Genomic DNA, 22,520 nt, shown 5'->3' on the forward strand with positions numbered 1-22,520 from the left:
TTATTATGAATTGGCGTTTTACCACCGAATTCAGAGTACGGAATAAATTAACTCTTGGCAGAGTTCACTACAACAACAAATCCTTGTGTCTGTGTATATTTATCAGGTGGTAACCCCTACATCGTCTCCCTTAAGCTTTTATCAGCCATGAGAAATTGGTGGCATTTTGTATGATGTTTGTTTTTGTCATGCCATACTTTGCAACACATCGTAGGTGCTGTAGTTTTTGAAAAGTGAAAAAAAACAAACAATTTCACCAAATAATTTTCACCCAGTGAGACAAAAATTATGTTAGCATGTACAGCACATTTATGCGACTCATAGGACCATATTGGTTAGACACTGGACACTATTTGTGTATCTAAATCTGAGGTCTTGAAATCAAATTCGTGGAAAACTACGTGACTATCAACAGTTCCCTATTGCCAAGTAAGTTTTTATGCTAATAATTATTTTGAGCAATTACCAATAGTGTCCACTGTTTTTTATTTTTCATTTTTTTAAATTTGAGTATAAAAGATTGCATTGTAATTTATATTGGTATTTGATTTGTTACTAGATAACGATGAGTGTTCCTCAAGTCCTTGCTTGAATGGAGGAACCTGTGTGGATGCAGTGAACTCATTTTACTGTACATGTAGTCCTGGCTGGGTAGGATCTACATGTGCAGTAGGTAAGTGTGTTCTTGAAATGCTTATGTTGTTTTGAAACTGTTTAAAATAAAGTTATAATAAAGTTTGAGACTATGTCAAGACTGAATATAATCAACATGTTCTTTTGTCTCACTTTGATATTTTTTTTTTCCTGATTTAGTAAGATATATATTTCAATCTCCAAGTTTTAGTGACTATAAAGTTTAATTTGGTTAAAAAAGAAGAAGTTTGATTTAAAGGGAAATACAAATTGGGGCTTAGGCAGTGGACACTATTGGTAATTACTCAAAATAATTATTAGCATAAAACCTTTCTTTGTGACGAGTAATGGGGAGAGGTTGATGGTATAAAACATTGTGAGAAAGGGCTCCCTCTGTAGAGCCATAGTTTTCAAGAAAGAAGTAATTTTCCACGAATTTGATTTCGAGACCTCCGATTTAGAACTTGAGGTCTCAAAATCAACCATCTAAACTCACACAACTTCGTGTGACAGGGGTGTTTTTTTCTTTCATTACTCGCAAGTTCGATGACCGATTGAGCTCAAATTTTTACATGTTTGTTATTTTATGCATATGTTGAGATATATTAAGTGAGAACACTGGTCTTTGACAATTACCAACAGTGTACCTTCCCTTTAACTGTCAATCCATACCTTACATTGTGGTGTGTCATGTCCTGGTGCTCTGGTGCTTGATCAGCAGAGTGTAGGTTTGAGGCCAGGTCTTTACATTCCTTAAAGGGAAGGTAAACGTTTGGTAATTACTCACTTGACTTACTGACTTTGTAAGGAGCATTAGAGAGCTGTTGATAGTATGAAACATTGTAGGAAATGACTCCCTCTGAAGTAACGTAGTTTTTGAGAAAGGTAATTTCTCACAAAAATAATAAAAGACTTCTTGCTAGAAGTCTTTTATTCCTGTCTGAAAGCACACAAATTCGTCTAAAAACAAGGGTGTTTTTTTCTTTCATCATTTTCTCGCAACTTTGATGTTCAGTTAAGCCAAAATTTTCACAGGCTGATATTTTATGGTTATGATGGGATACACCAAGTGAGAAGACTGGTCTTTGACAATAACCAAACGTGTACAGTGGCTTTAAGCAAGTCACTTATAACCATGATTGTTTCTTAAAATTTGTGAGGTAGTGCTTTCTGCTCTACCCGCCAGGCTTTCACCCCCATAGATGGTGTTCTAATATACATGCTCTATTGTTTTGTTCAGCTGCTGCTGGCTGTAGTCCAAATCCATGTTTGAATGGAGGAACCTGTGTCAATGACGGCACTGGTGGTTTTTTGATTTGTGTGTGTCTCCCTGGCTACCAAGGAACTACTTGTGATACAGGTAATTAAGTCCTTATTGGGTAAGTTCGTTTACATGTAGCTTCCCTGGGTCAACCCCGGTCTGCCGCGGTACGTTCAAATAGCTTTAACAGGGCTTACCCGGTCAGCCCCCAGTGCCCTGCTTGTGGAGTGGGTCACTTGGGGGTGACCTGATGTCCTTCTGGCTACCAAGGATCTACTTGTGATACAGGTAAGTCCTTATTGGCTGTGATGCGCTCTTCTGTTCTGTACAGTAAAGAGGAAGGGAAAGGTCAAATTTTTAGATGCTTTCATTTTCTAATTATAACATTCCTCGTGTGAGTGGGGGAAAAGAAGTCACATGGAATGCCGTGGACGAGTTGATAAGAGCATCAAATCAAGCTCTGGTGTGTCATGTTCAGCAGAGGGTGGGTTTAAGTCCAGGTCGAGACACTTATATTCCTGAGCAAGACACTTACATGCATGTAACTATATTTGCTTCTCTCCACCTCTTCTGAGCGAACTTATTCTCAAGACTCAATCAGCCATACTACAAAGTCTATGTCGCCTTTCTGCCGTTTGTTTATTTATTTAGGGGAACTTTCATTGTATTAAAGTCTGAATGTAAACTTATTTACTTAAATGCAAATTATGTATTTGCTTTTGTTGTCCCTTCCCATCTCGTGGTATATTGTCAATGTGTTTTGTTTCGTACTGTTATGGCAAATAAAAAAATAATAATAATATGATAATAATATTAATAATAATAATTATCTTCAATGAGAGCGATATGTAATGGGGTTTGCGACAATTAACTTAGTTGAATTTTATACATGGCTAAAAAAAGCATTTTATACACTTAAATGTATTTAATAGTTTTTGGTTCTAAAGTTAAGGAAAATAAAGTGTGTCATCATCTGAAAATAACCCAATCAAAGAAACAAACTGTTTAATAAAAAGCATCAAAATATTGTAATGGAAACAAAGAACAAAAATCAAACAAAAGGGTCAGAATAAAACCTGTTTTAATAAAAAATAAAATTAAAAAAAAGTAAATTTTTGACAAAATATGAAAATATACACCCTTTAAGAAGCAAGTGCTAGATCCTAACAATGGATGAGAAATGCCAGACTGAATTCAAAGCCTACCTAGTAAACAAAAAATGCTCTCTCTCCAAATGAAATAGTTCGTGCTCTTTAATTGACTTTTCTAGCCCTTGGAATACTGTTCCCAAAAGCTTCTTGTATTCAATAACTCAATAACTCAAGGACAATGAAGGAGATACCAAAAGGTGAAAATGCAGCAGTCACTCTATATAAAACGTTTTATTTGTTTAGGTTCTGATATGTGCGATCCTCAACCTTGTTTGAATGGAGGAAGCTGTCTGGATTTAGTCTCCAATTTTCTTTGTTTATGTCCTAGCGGCTACAGTGGGGAAACCTGCTCTGAGGGTGAGAATTTTTGTTTTTCGTTTCCTATTTTCTAATAGGGAATAATAGTAATAGTAATAACAAATTATTATATAGCGCGTTTCACAATAACTATATCAATACACTTTACACATTAGTGCCCTGGTCATTGGGACAATTCTCTCTGGGGATTATACAGCCCTGAGTTGCCGTTACACTCCAAGGCATATTCATACACAAATCAACCTCTAGGCCAACCCTCGCAGGCACCCATTTTGACCCCTGGGTGAAGAGAAGCAATTATAGTAAAGTATCTTGCTCAAGGACACAAGTGTCAAGACCGGGATTCAAACCCACACTCCAGTGATTTAGTCACCAGAACTTTGATGCTCTAAACCACATAGCCATGACATTCTACATCATGGTTTTGAAAGGTGTATATTAAAGGCGGTGGACACTTTAACTTTCAATCCATACCTTACATTGTGGTGTGTCATTGCCTGGGGGTTAAGAGCATTGTATTCAAGCTCTGGTGCTTGATCAGCAGAGTGTAGGTTTGAGGCCAGGTCTTTACATTCCTTAAAGGGAAGGTAACTGTTTGGTAATTACTCACTTGACTTACTGACTTTGTAACGAGCATTAGAAAGCTGTTGATAGTATAAAACATTGTAGGAAACGACTCCCTCTGAAGTAGCGTAGTTTTTGAGAAAGGTAATTTCTCACTAAAATAATAAAAGACTTCTTGCTAGAAGTCTTTTATTCCTATCTGAAAGCACACAAATTCGTCTAAAAACAAGGGTGTTTTTTTCTTTCACCATTTTCTTGCAACTTTGATGTTCAATTAAGCCAAAATTTTCACAGGCTGATATTTTATGGTTATGATGGGATACACCAAGTGAGAAGACTGGTCTTTGACAATAACCAAACGTGTACAGTGGCTTTAAGCAAGTCACTTAACCATGATTGTTTCTTAAAATTTGTGAGGTAGTGCTTTCTGCTCTACCCGCCAGGCTTTCACCCCCATAGGTGGTGTTCTAATACACATGCTCTATTATTTTGTTCAGCTGCTGCTGGCTGTAGTCCAAATCCATGTTTGAATGGAGGAACCTGTGTCAATGACGGCACTGGTGGTTTTCTTCTTTGTGTGTGTCTCCCTGGCTACCAAGGAACTACTTGTGATACAGGTAATTAAGTCCTTATTGGGTGCGTTCGTTTACATGTAGCTTCCCTGGGTCGACCCCGGTCTGCCGCGGTACGTTCGAATACATGTAGCTTTAACGGGGCTTACACGGTCAGCCCCCAGTGCCCTGCTTGTGGAGTGGGTCACTTGGGGGTGACCTGAGGTGCATGCCGCCACCACGAGCGGGCGAGTGTGGTCGTTCGATAAGCTCTTGTCAGCGGCTCACCCAAGTGAGCACTGCGGGGTCAACTCAGGGAAGCTTATCGAACGTACCCATTGACTGTGAGGCACTCTTCTCTTCTTTAAAGGGAGTGGACACTATTGGTACTTACTCAAAATAGTTATTAGCGTAAAACCTTACTTGGTAATGAGTAATGGGGAGATGTTGATGGTATAAAATATTGTGAGAAATGGCTCCCTTTGAATTGACGTAGTTTTCAAGAAAGAAGTAATTTTCCACAAATTTGAATTTGATACCTCAGATTTAGAAATTGAGGTCTCAAAATCAAGCATGTGGAAGCACACAACTTTGTGTGACAGGGGTGTTTTTCTTCATTATTTTCTTCATTATTATCTCGCAACCTCGACGACTAATTGGGCTCAACCTTTCAAAGGTTTTTTATTTCATGCATATGTTAAAATACATTAAGTGAGAAGCCTGGTCTTTGACAATTACAAATAGTGTCTTTAAAGAGGAAGGAAAGTGTAAAAGACAAAATCTTCTGCGCTCAATTATAAATAGATAGAGTCCTCGTGAGTGGGAAAAAAAATGCAAGTCACATCTATTTTACACCTTATAAAAGTGTTAATAAGGAGCTGTGGCGCATTCAGCTTCTATTATATAAGTGTACCTGGTTCTTTTTCATGCATTACACAAGACCAACAAAGGACAAATCAAAAACGGCCAAACCAATTTTCCATGTGATTTTTAGGACAACCATACAACAGCTGAATACCAGTAACTAGGAAATGCAACAAAATGGAAATTCGGTTGGTAATCCTGTTTTTATCAAGGAAGAAATTTCATGCTAAGCAAATTTTCGTGGGAAGCAGCTCTATGAAATTGGGCCCTGAACAAGACCAGAATCAAAATGCGAAAAACAAATCTTCCTGACCTTTAGGGTAAAACGAGAACAATGATTGTTTTTGTCTTCAGTACTTGATAGAAATGAAAGGTATTTTATCAGACTCAAAATCAACATTTGTAAATAATTGAAAGTTACAGGATATGCAAGTTATTAATGGATATACATATTTGATCACCAATGTTTGTTTGATTTGTGTAGACTCATCAGATGTGTGTGCATCTCAGCCATGTAAGAATGGAGGAACGTGTAATGAGATAATTGGTACCTTTTATTGTTACTGTGACGGTGCCTACGCAGGAGATGACTGCTCAATAGGTGAGCTTTTTTCCTCTTTATCAAAATAATTTTCTGAGAGTTTCTCTTTTGTTTTGGAAAAGTGTAAATCCATTTTCATCTTGCAGTTTTCAATCAACACACTACACCCAACTTCTGAAAAATTCATCAATTTCGGTTGTCGGTTGCAAACAAAAGTTTACCAACCATTTCATCAAATCATTCAACTGAACAATTTAACAATTAAAGTACATGAAGTTTTGACCGGAAAGATGCATGTACTGTGTAGATGCATTCACCACATTATTAAAGGGTCATACAGTAGGAGGGTTACTATAAATCAATGTGTGAGTGACAGAATGTAATATTTGAATTGTTTAGAGTCAACTGCATGCTTATCTCAGCCATGTATGAATGGAGGAAGTTGTGAGGAGTAGTTTTGACCAGAAAGACACCTGTACTGTGTATGCATTCACCATATTACAGGGCTAGATACATGTAGCTCAGTTGGTAAGGGGGGCAGGTTAATCCTGAGGTCGTTGTTTCGAATCCCACTCTAGTCAATTCTTTGTTCAACACCCAAAAATCATTTAAAAGGGTACCCAGTCAGTTTCCCTTGTGGTTTATATTGATATCTGAAACAAAGGTTGCATCACCTGGCTGCTGCTTCCCAGATTGTATCGTAGTTTGGGTGTGATCCCTGGCTACTCTGCAGTCATTAGTATGGCTTCTGACTGGCACCCACGAACAAAGATATTGACTGAATACAGAGACCGCCAATTTACAATAGGGCTAGAAAGCTCAGTTGTTAGAGTGCCGGCATGTTTCCGGAGGTTGTTGGTTCGAATACCACTCAAGTTAGATCCTTGTTCAACTCTAAAAAACAATATTAAAGGGTCAAACATTAGGAGGGTTACTATAAATCAATGTGTGAGTGACAGAATTTAATATTTGAATTGTTTAGAGTCAACTGCATGCTTATCTCAGCCATGTATGAATGGAGGAAGTTGTGAGGAGTCATCCGGTTACTATTCCTGTTACTGTCTTCCTGGCTTCACAGGAGATACCTGCTCTTCATCAGGTGAGTCTAGTAGGGTAAACGCTTTCGACACCTTTGGTAGTTGTCACCTCGTCACAGACCAGTATTCTCACTTGGTGTACCCCAGTATGCATAAAATAACAAACCTGTGAAAATTTGGTTTCAATTGGTCATTGAAGTTGGAAAAGAATAATGAAAGAAAAAGACACCATTGTTGCACAAATTTGTGTACTTTCAGATGCCTAATAAAAGGCTTCAGGCCCGATGTCTTAAAATATTTCAGTGAGAAAAAAATGTCTGATGTCTTAAAATATTTCAGTGAGAAGTACCTCCTTAAATACTACTTTACTTCAGTGGGAGCCATTTCTCATAATTTGTTTTACACTATCATTTCCTCTCCATTGCTTGTTACAAGTAAGTTTTATGCTAACAGTTATTTTGAGTAAATTCCAATAGTGTCCAGTGCCTTTAATTCAGAGACAAAAATGATTAATATTAGACATTGTTTGATTCAAGTTTGTTTTCTCTCTTTGGACTTATTGATACTTTATGAAGCGTGGAAAAGAAATCTTTTAGTTTTTTATCTTTCAAGAAGATCGTTGTTCAGGTTTATTTGGGTTGAATTTTTAAGGCCAATTCATTTGAAAAGCTTGTTTCTGCCATTATTAAGAGTACCAAGTTGTAACTTACTTTGTTCAGGAGACGATGGATGTTCTTCGAATCCTTGTTTAAACGGAGGATCCTGTTACGACACCGGCTCCGGTGGCTTTTTCTGTGCATGTCCTTCTGGCTACCAAGGATCTATTTGTGATACAGGTAAGTCCTTATTGGCTGTGATGCGCTCTTCTGTTCTGTACAGTAAAGAGGAAGGGAAAGGTCAAATTCAATTTTTAGATGCTTTCATTTTCTAATTATAACATTCCTCGTGCGAGTGGGGGAAAAGAGGTCACATGGAATGTCGTGGACGAGTTGATAAGAGCATCAAATCAAGCTCTGGTGTGTCATGTTCAGCAGTGTGGGTTCAAGTCCAGGTCGTGACACTTATATTCCTGAGCAAGACACTTACATGCATGTAACTATATTTGCTTCTCTCCACCTCTTCTGAGCGAACTTATTCTCAAGACTCAATCAGCCATACTACAAAGTCTATGTCGCCTTTCTGCTGTTTGTTTATTTATTTAGGGGAACTTTCATTGTATTAAAGTCTGAATGTAAACTTATTTACTTATGCAAATTATGTATTTGCTTTTGTTGTCCCTTCCCATCTCGTGGTATATTGTCAATGTATTTTGTTTCGTACTGTTATGGCAAATAAAATAATAATAATAATATGATAATAATATTAATAATAATAATTATCTTCAATGAGAGCGATATGTAATGGGCTCTGCGACAATTAACTTAGTTGAGTTTTATACATGGCTAAAAAAAGCATTTTATACACTTAAAATGTATTTAATAGTTTTTGGTTCTAAAGTTATGGAAAATAAAGTGTGTCATCATCTGAAAATAACCCAATCAAAGAAACAAACTGTTTAATAAAAAGCATCAAAATATTGTAATGGAAACAAAGAACAAAAATCAAACAAAAGGGTCAGAATAAAACCTGTTTTAATAAAAAATAAAATAAAAAAAAAGTAAATTTTTGACAAAATATGAAAATATACACCCTTCAAGAAGCAAGTGCTAGATCCTAACAATGGATGAGAAATGCCAGACTGAATTCAAAGCCTACCTAGTAAACAAAAAATGCTCTCTCTCCAAATGAAATAGTTCGTGCTCTTTAATTGACTTTTCTAGCCCTTGGAATACTGTTCCCAAAAGCTTCTTGTAATCAATAACTCAATAACTCAATGACAATGAAGGAGATACCAAAAGGTGAAAATGCAGCAGTCACTCTATACAAAACGTTTTATTTGTTTAGGTTCTGATATGTGCGATCCTCAACCTTGTTTGAATGGAGGAAGCTGTCTGGATTTAGTCTCCAATTTTCTTTGTTTATGTTCTAGCGGCTACAGTGGGGAAACCTGCTCTGAGGGTGAGAATATTTGTTTTTCGTTTCCTATTTTCTAATAGGGAATAATATTAATAGAAATAACAAATTATTATATAGTGCGTTTCACAATAACTATATCAATGCACATTAGTGCCCTGGTCATTGGGACAATTCTCTCTGGGGAGTATACAGCCCTGAGTTGCCGTTACACTCCAAGGCATATTCATACACAAATCAACCTCTAGGCCAACCCTCGCAGGCACCCATTTTGACCCCTGGGTGAAGAGAAGCAATTATAGTAAAGTATCTTGCTCAAGGACACAAGTGTCAAGACCGGGATTCAAACCCACACTCCAGTGATTTAACCACCAGAACTTTGATGCTCTAAACCACATAGCCATGACATTCTACATCATGGTTTTGAAAGGTGTATATTAAAGGCGGTGGACACTATTGGTAATTACTCAAAATAATTATTAGCATAAAACGTTACTTGGTGATGAGTAATGGGGAGAGGTTGATGGTATAAAACATTGTGAGAAACGGCTTCCTGTGAAGTGCCTTAGTTTTCGAGAAAGAAGTATTTTTCCACAAATTTGATTTCGAGACCTCAGATTTAGAACTAAGGGTCTCGAAATCAACCATCTAAACGCACACAACTTCGTGTGACAAGGGTGTTTTTTTCTTTCATTATTATCTCGCAAGTTCGATGACCGATTGAGCTCCAATTTTCACATGTTTGTTATATTATGCATATGTTGAGATATATTAAGTGAGAACACTGGTCTTTGACAATTACCAACAGTGTACCTTCCCTTTAACTTTCAACCCATACCTTACATTGTGGTGTGTCATGGCCTGGGTGCTCTGGTGCTTGATCAGCAGAGTGTAGGTTCGAGGCCAGGTCTTTACATTCCTCAAAGGGAAGGTAAACGTTTGGTAATTACTCACTTGACTTACTGACTTTGTAACGAGCATTACAGAGCTGTTGATAGTATAAAACATTGTAGGAAACGACTCCCTCTGAAGTAACGTAGTTTTTGAGAAAGAGGTAATTTCTCACTAAAATAATAAAAGACTTCTTGCTAGAAGTCTTTTATTCCTATCTGAAAGCACACAAATTCGTCTAAAAACAAGGGTGTTTTTTTCTTTCATCATTTTCTCGCAACTTTGATGTTCAGTTAAGCCAAAATTTTCACAGGCTGATATTTTATGGTTATGATGGGATACACCAAGTGAGAAGACTGGTCTTTGACAATAACCGTACGTGTACAGTGGCTTTAAGCAAGTCACTTATAACCATGATTGTTTCTTAAAATTTGTGAGGTAGTGCTTTCTGCTCTACCAGCCAGGCTTTCACCCCCAAAGATGGTGTTCTAATATACATGCTCTATTATTTTGTTCAGCTGCTGCTGGCTGTAGTCCAAATCCATGTTTGAATGGAGGAACCTGTGTCAATGACGGCACTGGTGGTTTTCTCTGTGTGTGTCTCCCTGGCTACCAAGGAACTACTTGTGATACAGGTAATTAAGTCCTTATTGGGTAAGTTCGTTTACATGTAGCTTCCCTGGGTCAACCCCGGTCTGCCGCGGTCGTTCGAATAGCTTTAACAGTGCTTACCTGGTCAGCCCCCAGTGCCCTGCTTGTGGAGTGGGTCACTTGGGGGTGACCTGAGGTGCATGCCGCCACCACGAGCGGGCGAGTGTGGTCGTTCGATAAGCTCTTGTCAGGGGCTCACCCAAGTGAGCACTGCGGGGTCGACTCAGGGAAGCTTATTGAACGTACCCATTGACTGTGAGGCACTCTTCTCTTCTTCAAAGGGAGTGGACACTATTGGTACTTACTCAAAATAATTATTAGCGTAAAACCTTACTTGGTAATGAGTAATGGGGAGATGTTGATGGTATAAAAAATTGTGAGAAATGGCTCCCTTTTAATTGACGTAGTTTTCAAGAAAGAAGTAATTTTCCACAAATTTGAATTTGAGACCTCAGATTTAGAAATTGAGGTCTCAAAATCAAGCATGTGAAAGCACACAACTTTGTGTGACAAGGGTGTTTTTCTTTCATTATTATCTCGCAACCTCGACGACTAATTGGGCTCAACCTTTCAAAAGTTTTTTATTTCATGCTTATGTTAAATGACAATAAGTGAGAAGCCTGGTCTTTGACAATTACCAATAGTGTCTTTTAAGAGGAAGGAAAGTGTAAAAGACAAAATCTTCTGCGCTCAATTATAAATAGATAGAGTCCTCGTGAGTGGGAAAAAAAATGCAAGTCACATCTATTTTACACCTTATAAAAGTGTTAATAAGGAGCTGTGGCGCAATCAGCTTCTATTATATAAGTGTACCTGGTTCTTTTTCATGCATTACACAAGACCAACAAAGGACAAATCAAAAACGGCCACGGGTCTTGCTAAAATTTGTTGTGAAAATCCACAAGACCTCTCGGACTGTTGCTCTAAATTTTACTGGACCACCAGGCCAGGGTCCAATTTCATAGAGCTGCTAAGCACAAAAATTTGCTTAGCATGAAATTTCTTTCTTGATGAAAACAGATTTACCAACAATATTTCCATGTGATTTTCAGGATAACCATACAACAGCTGAATACCAGTAACTAGGAAATGCAACAAAATGGAAATTCGGTTGGTAATCCTGTTTTTATCAAGGAAGAAATTTCATGCTAAGCAAATTTTCGTGCGAAGCAGCTCTATGAAATTGGGCCCTGAACAAGACCAGAATCAAAATGTGAAAAACAAATCTTCCTGACCTTTAGGGTAAAACGAGAACAATGATTGTTTTTGTCTTCAGTACTCGATAGAAATGAAAGGTATTTTATCAGATTCAAAATCAACATTTGTAAAAATCTTTTCTTTTTTTCAAGATATGAAACAGTGAGGAACTTATTTTCAATTGTATTTTGGGTTGAACAAATAATTGACTAGAGTGGGATTCGAACCAACGACCTCTGGATTAACGTGCCGGCGCTCTACCAACTGAGCTACATGTATCTAGTCATATGTTGGCGGTGTCCCTATTTTGTCAATATCTTTATGGAAAGGTTTGCGGTAACACTATGTTATGACTATCTCTAATGAGTTGGGGTGGTTCTGAAAAGATTGGTTTCAACTCCTTTGAAATATCTTTGTTCGAGGGAGCCAGTCAGAAGCCGTACAACTGTTACCGTTAACCGTTTTCAACTAGATAATACAAGATTTCTAGATTTGTCCAGTCAGAGTTATTGGCCAGACACTGAAACTACTCTCGGGAGCCTACGCTCAGGAGGGATGATTGAGAGAAAGTTTTAGGATCTGCAAGTTATTAATGGAAATATATCTTTTATCACCAATGTATGTTTGACTTGTGTAGATTCATCAGATGTGTGTGCATCTCAGCCATGTATGAATGGAGGAACGTGTAATGAGATAATTGGTACCTTTTATTGTTACTGTGACGGTGCCTACGCAGGAGATGACTGCTCAATAGGTGAGCTTTTTTCATTCATCAAATCATTTTATTTTAAAACAAAGTACATTGTTTTGGAAAAGTGTAAAGTCCGGTTCATACTTCCTGCGAATTATTCATTGCGATGTGTGACGTCAACATTCGCTTCGCATTCAAATTCGCAGGAAGTATGAACCGAACTTAAATCCATTTTCACCCTCTATAGTTTTCAAAAAATACACCACGGAACCAACCTATAATAGTATTACCAAACTCAGTGCAAAAATGATTGACATGTATAATTTATTTCATTCAACTTTATGTTTTGTTTGTCTGTCCCCAGGCATCTCAACACAAGCCACAGCTTCTAGATGATGCCTCCATACATTATTTATTTATTATCTGCCTTGTAAAAAAGCATTGTTTATTGGTAACTCCTTTAAAACAGATTTGTGTGTACTGTTTTCATTAATCATGGAAATAAATGTAAGTTTGAATTGATTTGAAATGGAAAAAAACTTCTTTGGGTGTATATGTGAGTGACAGAATGTAACATTTGAATTGTTTAGAGTCAACTGCATGTTTATCTCAGCCATGTATGAATGGAGGAAGTTGTGAGGAGTCATCAGGTTACTATTCCTGTTACTGTCTTCCTGGCTTCACAGGAGATACCTGCTCTACAGGTGAGCCTTTCAGCCTAATCCAGAAAATAAATATATTTTTTGTTTTTGCCCTGCAAGTAAAGCAAGAGAAGCATAGTGTTTTCCTCGCCCTTGCAAGTCCGAATGATAATTTGGGAGGGGCTGCTTGGAATATGGGCTTTAACATTTGTTTGTGGATTGGTCGTGGGATCCCAAAGAAGCCTATTGTTATTAACCCCTACATCGTCTCCCTTAAGCTTTTATCAGCCATGAGAAATTGGTGGCATTTTGTATGTTTGTTTTTGTCATGCCATACTTTGCAACACATCGTAGGTGCTGTAGTTTTTGAAAAGTGAAAAAAAACAAACCAATTTCACCAAATAATGTTCACCCAGTGAGACAAAAATTATGTTAGCATGTACAGCACATTTTATGCGACTCATAGGACCATATTGGTTAGACACTGGACACTATTTGTGTATCTAAATCTGAGGTCTTGAAATCAAATTTGTGGAAAACTACGTGACTATCAACAGCTCCCTATTGCCAAGTAAGTTTTTATGCTAATAATTATTTTGAGCAATTACCAATGGTGTCCACTGTTTTTTATTTTTCATTTTTTAGATTTGAGTATAAAAGATTGCATTGTAATTTATATTGGTATTTGATTTGTTACTAGATAACGATGAGTGTTCCTCGAGTCCTTGTTTGAATGGAGGAACCTGTGTGGATGCAGTGAACTCATTTTACTGTACATGTAGTCCTGGCTGGGTAGGATCTACATGTGCAGTAGGTAAGTGTGTTCTTGAAATGCTTATGTTGTTTTGAAACTGTTTAAAATAAAGTTATAATAAAGTTTGAGACTATGTCAAGACTGAATATAATCAACATGTTCTTTTGTCTCACTTTGATATTTTTTTTCCCTGATTTAGTAATATATATATTTCAATCTCCAAGTTTCAGTGACTATAAAGTTTAATTTGGTTAAAAAAGAAGAAGTTTGATTTAAAGGGAAATACAAATTGGGGCTTAGGCAGTGGACACTATTGGTAATTACTCAAAATAATTATTAGCATAAAACCTTTCTTTGTGACAAGTAATGGGGAGATGGTATAAAACATTGTGAGAAAGGGCTCCCTCTGTAGAGCCATAGTTTTCAAGAAAGAAGTAATTTTCCGCGAATTTGATTTCGAGACCTCCGATTTAGAACTTGAGGTCTCAAAATCAACCATCTAAACTCACACAACTTCGTGTGACAGGGGTGTTTTTTTCTTTGATTACTCGCAAGTTCGATGACCGATTGAGCTCCAATTTTCACATGTTTGTTATATTATGCATATGTTGAGATATATTAAGTGAGAACACTGGCCTTTGACAATTACCAACAGTGTACCTTCCCTTTAACTTTCAATCCATACCTTACATTGTGGTGTGTCATGGCCTGGTGCTCTGGTGCTTGATCAGCAGAGTGTAGGTTTGAGGCCAGGTCTTTACATTCCTCAAAGGGAAGGTAAACGTTTGGTAATTACTCACTTGACTTACTGACTTTGTAACGAGCATTAGAGAGCTGTTGATAGTATAAAACTTTGTAGGAAACGACTCCCTCTGAAGTAACGTAGTTTTTGAGAAAGAGGTAATTCTCACTAAAATAATAAAAGACTTTGCTAGAAGTCTTTTATTCCTATCTGAAAGCACACAAACTCGTCTAAAAACAAGGGTGTTTTTTTCTTTCATCATTTTCTCGCAACTTTGATGTTCAGTTAAGCCAAAATTTTCACAGGCTGATATTTTATGGTTATGATGGGATACACCAAGTGAGAAGACTGGTCTTTGACAATAATTTGTGAGGTAGTGCTTTCTGCTCTACCCGCCAGGTTTTCACCCCCATAGATGGTGTTCTAATATACATGCTCTATTATTTTGTTCAGCTGCTGCTGGCTGTAGTCCAAATCCATGTTTGAATGGAGGAACCTGTGTCAATGACGGCACTGGTGGTTTTCTCTGTGTGTGTCTCCCTGGCTACCAAGGAACTACTTGTGATACAGGTAATTAAGTCCTTATTGGGTAAGTTCGTTTACATGTAGCTTCCCTGGGTCGACCCCGGTCTGCCGCGGTCGTTCGAATAGCTTTAACAGGGCTTACCTGGTCAGCCCCTAGTGCCCTGCTTGTGGAGTGGGTGACTTGGGGGTGACCTGAGGTGCATGCCGCCACCACGAGCGGGCGAGTGTGGTCGTTCGATAAGCTCTTGTCAGGGGCTCACCCAAGTGAGCACTGCGGGGTCGACTCAGGGAAGCTTATTGAACGTACCCATTGACTGTGAGGCACTCTTCTCTTCTTCAAAGGGAGTGGACACTATTGGTACTTACTCAAAATAGTTATTAGCGTAAAACCTTACTTGGTAATGAGTAATGGGGAGATGTTGATGGTATAAAATATTGTGAGAAATGGCTCCCTTTTAATTGACGTAGTTTTCAAGAAAGAAGTAATTTTCCACAAATTTGAATTTGAGACCTCAGATTTAGAAATTGAGGTCTCAAAATCAAGCATGTGAAAGCACACAACTTTGTGTGACAAGGGTGTTTTTCTTTCATTATTATCTCGCAACCTCGACGACTAATTGGGCTCAAACTTTCAAAGGTTTTTTATTTCATGCATATGTTAAATGACAATAAGTGAGAAGCCTGGCCGTTGACAATTCACAATAGTGTCTTTTAAGAGGAAGGAATGTGTAAAAGACAAAATCTTCTGCGCTCAATTATAAATAGATAGAGTCCTCGTGAGTGGGGAAAAAAAATGCAAGTCACATCTATTTTACACCTTATAAAAGTGTTAATAAGGAGCTGTGGCGCAATCAGCTTCTATTATATAAGTGTACCTGGTTCTTTTTCATGCATTACACAAGACCAACAAAGGACAAATCAAAAACAGCCACGGGTCTTGCTAAAATTTGTGGTGAAAATCCACAAGACCTCTCGGACTGTTGCTCTAAATTTTACTGGACCACCAGGCCAGGGCCCAATTTCATAGAGCTGCTAAGCACAAAAATTTGCTTAGCATGAAATTTCTTCCTTGATGAAAACAGGTTTACCAACCATATTTCCATGTGATTTTCAGGATAACCATACAACAGCTGAATACCAGTAACTAGGAAATGCAACAAAATGGAAATTCGGTTGGTAATCCTGTTTTTATCAAGGAAGAAATTTCATGCTAAGCAAATTTTCGTGCGAAGCAGCTCTATGAAATTGGGCCCTGAACAAGACCAGAATCAAAATGCGAAAAACAAATCTTCCTGACCTTTAGGGTAAAACGAGAACAATGATTGTTTTTGTCTTCAGTACTCGATAGAAATGAAAGGTATTTTATCAGATTCAAAATCAACATTTGTAAAAATCTTTTCTTTTTTTCAAGATATGAAACAGTGAGGAACTTATTTTCAATTGTTTTTTGGGTTGAACAAATAATTGACTAGAGTGGGATTCGAACCAACGACCTCTGGATTAACGTGCCGGCGCTCTACCAACTGAGCTACATGTATCTAGTCATATGTTGGCGGTGTCCCTATTTTGTCAATATCTTTATGGAAAGGTTTGCGGTAACACTATGTTATGACTATCTCTAATGAGTTGGGGTGGTTCTGAAAAGATTGGTTTCAACTCCTTTGAAATATCTTTGTTCGAGGGAGCCAGTCAGAAGCCATACAACTGTTTACGTTAACCGTTTTCAACTAGATAATACAAGATTTCTAGATTTGTCCAGTCAGAGTTATTGGCCAGACACTGAAACTACTCTCAGGAGCCTACGCTCAGGAGGGATGATTGAGAGAAAGTTTTAGGATCTGCAAGTTATTAATGGAAATATATCTTTTATCACCAATGTATGTTTGACTTGTGTAGACTCATCAGATGTGTGTGCATCTCAGCCATGTATGAATGGAGGAACGTGTAATGAGATAATTGGTACCTTTTATTGTTACTGTGTTGGTGCCTACGCAGGAGATGACTGCTCAATAGGTGAGCTTTTTTCATTCATCAAATCATTTTATTTTAAAACAAAGTACATTGTTTTGGAAAAGTGTAAAGTCCGGTTCATACTTCCTGCGAATTATTCATTGCGAATGTGTGACGTCAACATTCGCTTCGCATTCAAATTCGCAGGAAGTATGAACCGAACTTAAATCCATTTTCACCCTCTATAGTTTTCAAAAAATACACCACGGAACCAACCTATAATAGTATTACCAAACTCAGTGCAAAAATGATTGACATGTATAATTTATTTCATTCAACGTTATGTTATGTTTGTCTGTCCCCAGGCATCTCAACACAAGCCACAGCTTCTAGATGATGCCTCCATACATTATTTATTTATTATCTGCCTTGTAAAAAAGCATTGTTTATTGGTAACTCCTTTAAAACAGATTTGTGTGTACTGTTTTCATTAATCATGGAAATAAATGTAAGTTTGAATTGATTTGAGATGGAAAAAAACTTCTTTGGGTGTATATGTTAGTGACAGAATGTAACATTTGAATTGTTTAGAGTCAACTGCATGTTTATCTCAGCCATGTATGAATGGAGGAAGTTGTGAGGAGTCATCAGGTTACTATTCCTGTTACTGTCTTCCTGGCTTCACAGGAGATACCTGCTCTACAGGTGAGCCTTTCAGCCTAATCCAGAAAATAAATATATTTTTTGTTTTTGCCCTGCAAGTAAAGCAAGAGAAGCATAGTGTTTTCCTCGCCCTTGCAAGTCCGAATGATAATTTGGGAAGGGCTGCTTGGAATATGGGCTTTAACATTTGTTTGTGGATTGGTCGTGGGATCCCAAAGAAGCCTATTGTTATTAACCCCTACATCGTCTCCCTTAAGCTTTTATCAGCCATGAGAAATTGGTGGCATTTTGTATGATGTTTGTTTTTGTCATGCCATACTTTGCAACACATCGTAGGTGCTGTAGTCTTTGAAAAGTGAAAAAAACAAAACAATTTCACCAAATATTGTTCACCCAGTGAGACAAAAATTATGTTAGCATGTACAGCACATTTTATGCGACTCATAGGGCCATATTGGTTAGACACTATTTGTGTATCTAAATCTGAGGTATCTGAAATCAAATTCGTGGAAAACTACGTGACTATCAACAGCTCCCTATTGCCAAGTAAGTTGTTATGCTAATAATTATTTTGAGCAATTACCAATAGTGTCCACTGTTTTTTATTTTTCATTTTTTAGATTTGAGTATAAAAGATTGCATTGTAATTTATATTGGTATTTGATTTGTTACTAGATAACGATGAGTGTTCCTCAAGTCCTTGCTTGAATGGAGGAACCTGTGTGGATGCAGTGAACTCATTTTACTGTACATGTAGTCCTGGCTGGGTAGGATCTACATGTGCAGTAGGTAAGTGTGTTCTTGAAATGCTTATGTTGTTTTGAAACTGTTTAAAATAAAGTTATAATAAAGTTTGAGACTATGTCAAGACTGAATATAATCAACATGTTCTTTTGTCTCACTTTGATATTTTTTTTTTCACTACACTGGCTCCCTGTTGAGCAACGCATCATTTTCAAACTCCTTTGTACAACATACCGTTGTATGACAGAGACTTCATCCCCGTTGTACTTGCAGAGGCTTCTCCTGCCGTATAAGCCCTTTCGCCAGCTGAGGTCCAGTGATGCCAACTTGCTTGCCATTCCACCTTCCAGGTTGAAAACTTATGGGGATAGAAGTTTCTCGGTTGCTGCCCCCCGCCTGTGGAACGACCTGCCTCTCACCCTTAGATCACAACCTGACATTTCTTCATTCAAATCCAATCTCAAAACTTACCTCTTCAGTCAAGCCTACCATTAATTTTTCCCTTGGTCATATTTTAGCGCAGTGAATAGTTTTCTAGATACCAGCGCTTTATAAGATTTATTATTATTATTTTTCCTGATTTAGTAATATATATATTTCAATCTCCAAGTTTCAGTGACTATAAAGTTTAAATTTGGTTAAAAAAGAAGAAGTTTGATTTAAAGGGAAATACAATTTGGGGCTTAGGCAGTAGACACTATTGGTAATTACTCAAAATAATTATTAGCATAAAACCTTTCTTTGAGAGTAATGGGGAGAGGTTGATGGTATAAAACATTGTGAGAAAGGGCTCCCTCTGTAGAGCCATAGTTTTCAAGAAAGAAGTAATTTTCCACGAATTTGATTTCGAGACCTCAGATTTAGAACTTAAGGTCTCAAAATCAACCATCTAAACTCACACAATTTCGTGTGACAGGGGTGTTTTTTTCTTTCATTACTCGCAAGTTCGATGACCGATTGAGCTCAAATTTTCACAGGTTATTCATTTTATGCTGCAAGTTTTTTGTTTTTATATCTTGATGTGTAGGCCTATCCCCTTTTTACTGTTTTCCATTCCAGATGTATATCAAATCAATCTAGTCATATTTATTCATTGATTGGACCTACACATTGGCTGCAATCGTCAAAATTTGTGTTTGTGATAGATTCAGACCATCAATCTGTGAAGCTTGTACCCCATGAAAGCTTATGTAACGTAACTAACCAAAACTTCCGATTGTTTCCGCCTCTAGAGAAGGCAATCAATTAAAATGTTTATACCTTGAATTTTCCTACTTGGTGCAATCCTTAATTAAAATAAGGAAAGAAAAATCATAAAAATTGTACCATGTGGAAGATAGAAGCAGTCAAAAACTGTAACGTAACTAACTATGTAACGTAACTAACCGGAATGTAACGTAACTAACCGACATAAAGACTATTAAGATGCTGCTAAGTTGACACAAGCATAAGTTTTCAGCCAAGGGTTATCTTAAAGTTGTATTTCTCTTCTATATACTAAATTAATGAGAGTTTGTGTACAAGTGCTGCATGTATAATTCTAACATTGTTCATCAGGTACATATGTGTAGTTATAGAAATTGCAATTTTCAAAAAAGTTGGTTGACTTTGTTCCTTATTTTAATGTCCATAGATCAAACAGGCCATTTTCAAACAAGGAAAAGCAATCAGCAACACAAAGAAAACATAAAGGCAGCTAGTCACTACGAAAAATACAACTAGGAGAAAAAGGCAGTGGCCGTCCAGACATTTTGATGTGCATCTCATAGAGATTTTTTTTAGGACAAAGCACAAAAAATAGTAGGACCGGAACGTGTTCAAAAGGTTTAATATTATAATAAGTCTTCCTTTGTACATGGAGAATCAAAGGCTTTAGTTCTTAATTAGGGAGGGGGTACATGTACATGTACATGTATATAGTAGAAGGGCAAAGAGGAACTGGTGTTGGTAGGCCGGGGTGGGGTTAGGAAAGAAGGGAGGGTGTGATGAAGAGAGAGAGACTGCCCATTTAAGCGTTAAGCTGAAAAGCATTGTAGAGCAGGACAGAGAGCAGCACAAGATTGAAATTCACTGGACTTTCTTCTGCACCTCCCATGGCAAAGGTCATGTGGATGGCATGGGAGGGGCAGTGAAACAAATGTAAAATGGCCCACTCAAAATGCTTGTATCTTCTATACGAGGGACAAAATGATTTTCAAGCTAGATGTGCCAGAAAATGTCAACAATCGCGAGCATTTCAAAATTTCTGTTGCACTTTAAGATTAGTGTCCATGACCAAGAGTCAAGACAAGGAACTCATTCAACATCCTTTCTATTGTTTTGTTTTCTTTTGTATCTATGTAAGAGAGAAATTCACTTTGTTTATTGTGACTTTAAAATACTGCATGGCTTATGAATGTAAAGGAACAAGTTTATATGTTACAGACATAAACATTTTGTAATATATGTGACCTGGGTTAATGATATGGCTAGGTAATGGCTTTTTATACCTTTTTTGCAATTATGTTACCAAATATTACTTTATTCCATTGTTTTTTGCTCAATTGATAGTATTGCATACTAGTTACTAATATAGACCAGATTAGAGTTGTGAGTGAAGTACAAAGGGTGTATCACAAATAATATTAGTCACGGACAAAGTGTAACGTAACTAACTGTAACGTAACTAACCATGATTTTGGGGCAATGCCTGGAACTGATAAGAGTTATTTTATTTGTTCCCCTACCAAAACACTTGCTAGTACCCTTGTAGTTATAGAAATAGTAAAGTTTGTTTCAGCTGTACCCTGTTTGAGGAAACTTTTTGTTCAAAGACATGCATTTTTTTCCATGTCCCTTTTTTGTAACGTAACTAACCAAAATTAAACTGATCATAACAACCGAATAAATGTGTCTAGAAGTTTGTAGTTCTTTTGTATATTAGGTCTAACCAAGATGTAGCCATGGTACAAAAATGGAGACTTGATAGGCTTTCATGTTATTATTGGAGATCACAGAGCTGTGCTAAGCAGCTAAAAGTGTAACGAAACTAACCATGGAATTGCCCAGCACCAATAACATTAATGGATAGGAATTGAGAAGAATGTTCAGTTTAAGATGTGGTAGAAAAAAAAAACATTAGGTGAAAAACCACTCAATCGGGTGTGGACTAAAAACTCAATTCACATGCAAGGAGATGAGATGCAAACCAGGGTCCACAGAGGTGAAAGGCAGGGGGAAAAAACCACTTGGAGCCAACCTGATCCCCGATGAGTATTTAGCCATTATAAATTGTGACATACTGGGTGCGTTCGTTATGTTGCATGGCCTGTTCAAGCATTTTGGCCCGGATTGTTGTATGTCAAACGGTAGTCCTACACTACACTCAAACAGTTCTGAATCTGAATTATAGTCTGCAATGCAAAGCATCCCAAAGAAGGAAATATCACAACAACTTTACTCCACTGAATTAGACCCAGTAACTTGGGCTCTCGCTGTATCTCATGATTCTCAAGCCCCAAACTGCTGGGTCTGATACTACTGTAGATACTTAACTGAACTACATTTACATTAACTACAGTACCCGCTGCCAAAATATAGGATTCAAACTGTCTCTAGCTACCGGTTAACCTAGGTAGTCTAGTTGGTAAGACACTGCTCTAGAATTGCAAGGGTCGTAGGTTCAAATCCCACCCGAGTAACATGCCTGTGATATTTGTTTTCACAGGACTCTCGAAAGTACTGAGTATACAGTGCTAACACACATCGGTATATGGGTAAATAACAAAATTAATATTCTTTATCCCCGATGCAAATTTAACATCTCTTATGAACTACATTTGTACGTATGATGAGGCTTGCTCCACAGTTCTAGGAGTATACTTAGTACTGGGCAAAGTATACAACAGTTAGGCCTATATACGTAGTACACTATTTACTAATTCATCACGACAGTGGTGTTATATCTACTGTAGTTATCTATCAGTGTTTATCACAGATAAATCATTTGTTGACAGTGATGACTTTGCTCGTTGGTGAAATTTTCAAACTTGCTATATAAATACACCACCGTGTGATTTAGTTGCGATAACGTAACCCTCCTGCCGACGGCGGAGCCGGAGGGTTACGAGTCACTCCCATTCGATGCAGGGCGAAATGG

At 37.5% G+C, this 22,520-nt stretch overlaps 1 protein-coding gene across 4 annotated transcripts in view; it reads left to right on the plus strand.

Annotated features, from left to right (window-relative positions):
- LOC139949636 (uncharacterized) overlaps positions 1-21,260 on the plus strand; it is a 44,332-nt gene extending 23,072 nt beyond the window's left edge. For 2 of the 4 annotated variants that reach the window (XM_071948084.1, XM_071948081.1), the window contains exons 9-25: positions 560-673; positions 1,874-1,993; positions 3,289-3,402; positions 4,425-4,544; positions 5,827-5,943; positions 6,866-6,982; positions 7,640-7,756; positions 8,865-8,978; positions 10,343-10,459; positions 12,310-12,426; positions 12,954-13,067; positions 13,705-13,818; positions 14,954-15,070; positions 16,922-17,038; positions 17,567-17,680; positions 18,314-18,427; positions 20,016-21,260. In XM_071948084.1, coding sequence (XP_071804185.1) covers positions 560-673; positions 1,874-1,993; positions 3,289-3,402; positions 4,425-4,544; positions 5,827-5,943; positions 6,866-6,982; positions 7,640-7,756; positions 8,865-8,978; positions 10,343-10,459; positions 12,310-12,426; positions 12,954-13,067; positions 13,705-13,818; positions 14,954-15,070; positions 16,922-17,038; positions 17,567-17,680; positions 18,314-18,427; positions 20,016-20,104 — 1,946 coding nt within the window. In that variant the 3' untranslated portion in view covers positions 20,105-21,260. Of the gene's footprint in view, positions 1-559; positions 674-1,873; positions 1,994-3,288; positions 3,403-4,424; positions 4,545-5,826; positions 5,944-6,865; positions 6,983-7,639; positions 7,757-8,864; positions 8,979-10,342; positions 10,460-12,309; positions 12,427-12,953; positions 13,068-13,704; positions 13,819-14,953; positions 15,071-16,921; positions 17,039-17,566; positions 17,681-18,313; positions 18,428-18,655 lie in introns of all 4 variants that reach the window. The other 2 variants (XM_071948082.1, XM_071948083.1) reach the window with 2 other exon arrangements.
- Positions 21,261-22,520: the final 1,260 nt, after the last annotated feature.

This window comes from Asterias amurensis, chromosome 17 (genome assembly GCF_032118995.1).
Source record: "Asterias amurensis chromosome 17, ASM3211899v1".
NCBI lineage: Eukaryota > Metazoa > Echinodermata > Asteroidea > Forcipulatida > Asteriidae > Asterias > Asterias amurensis.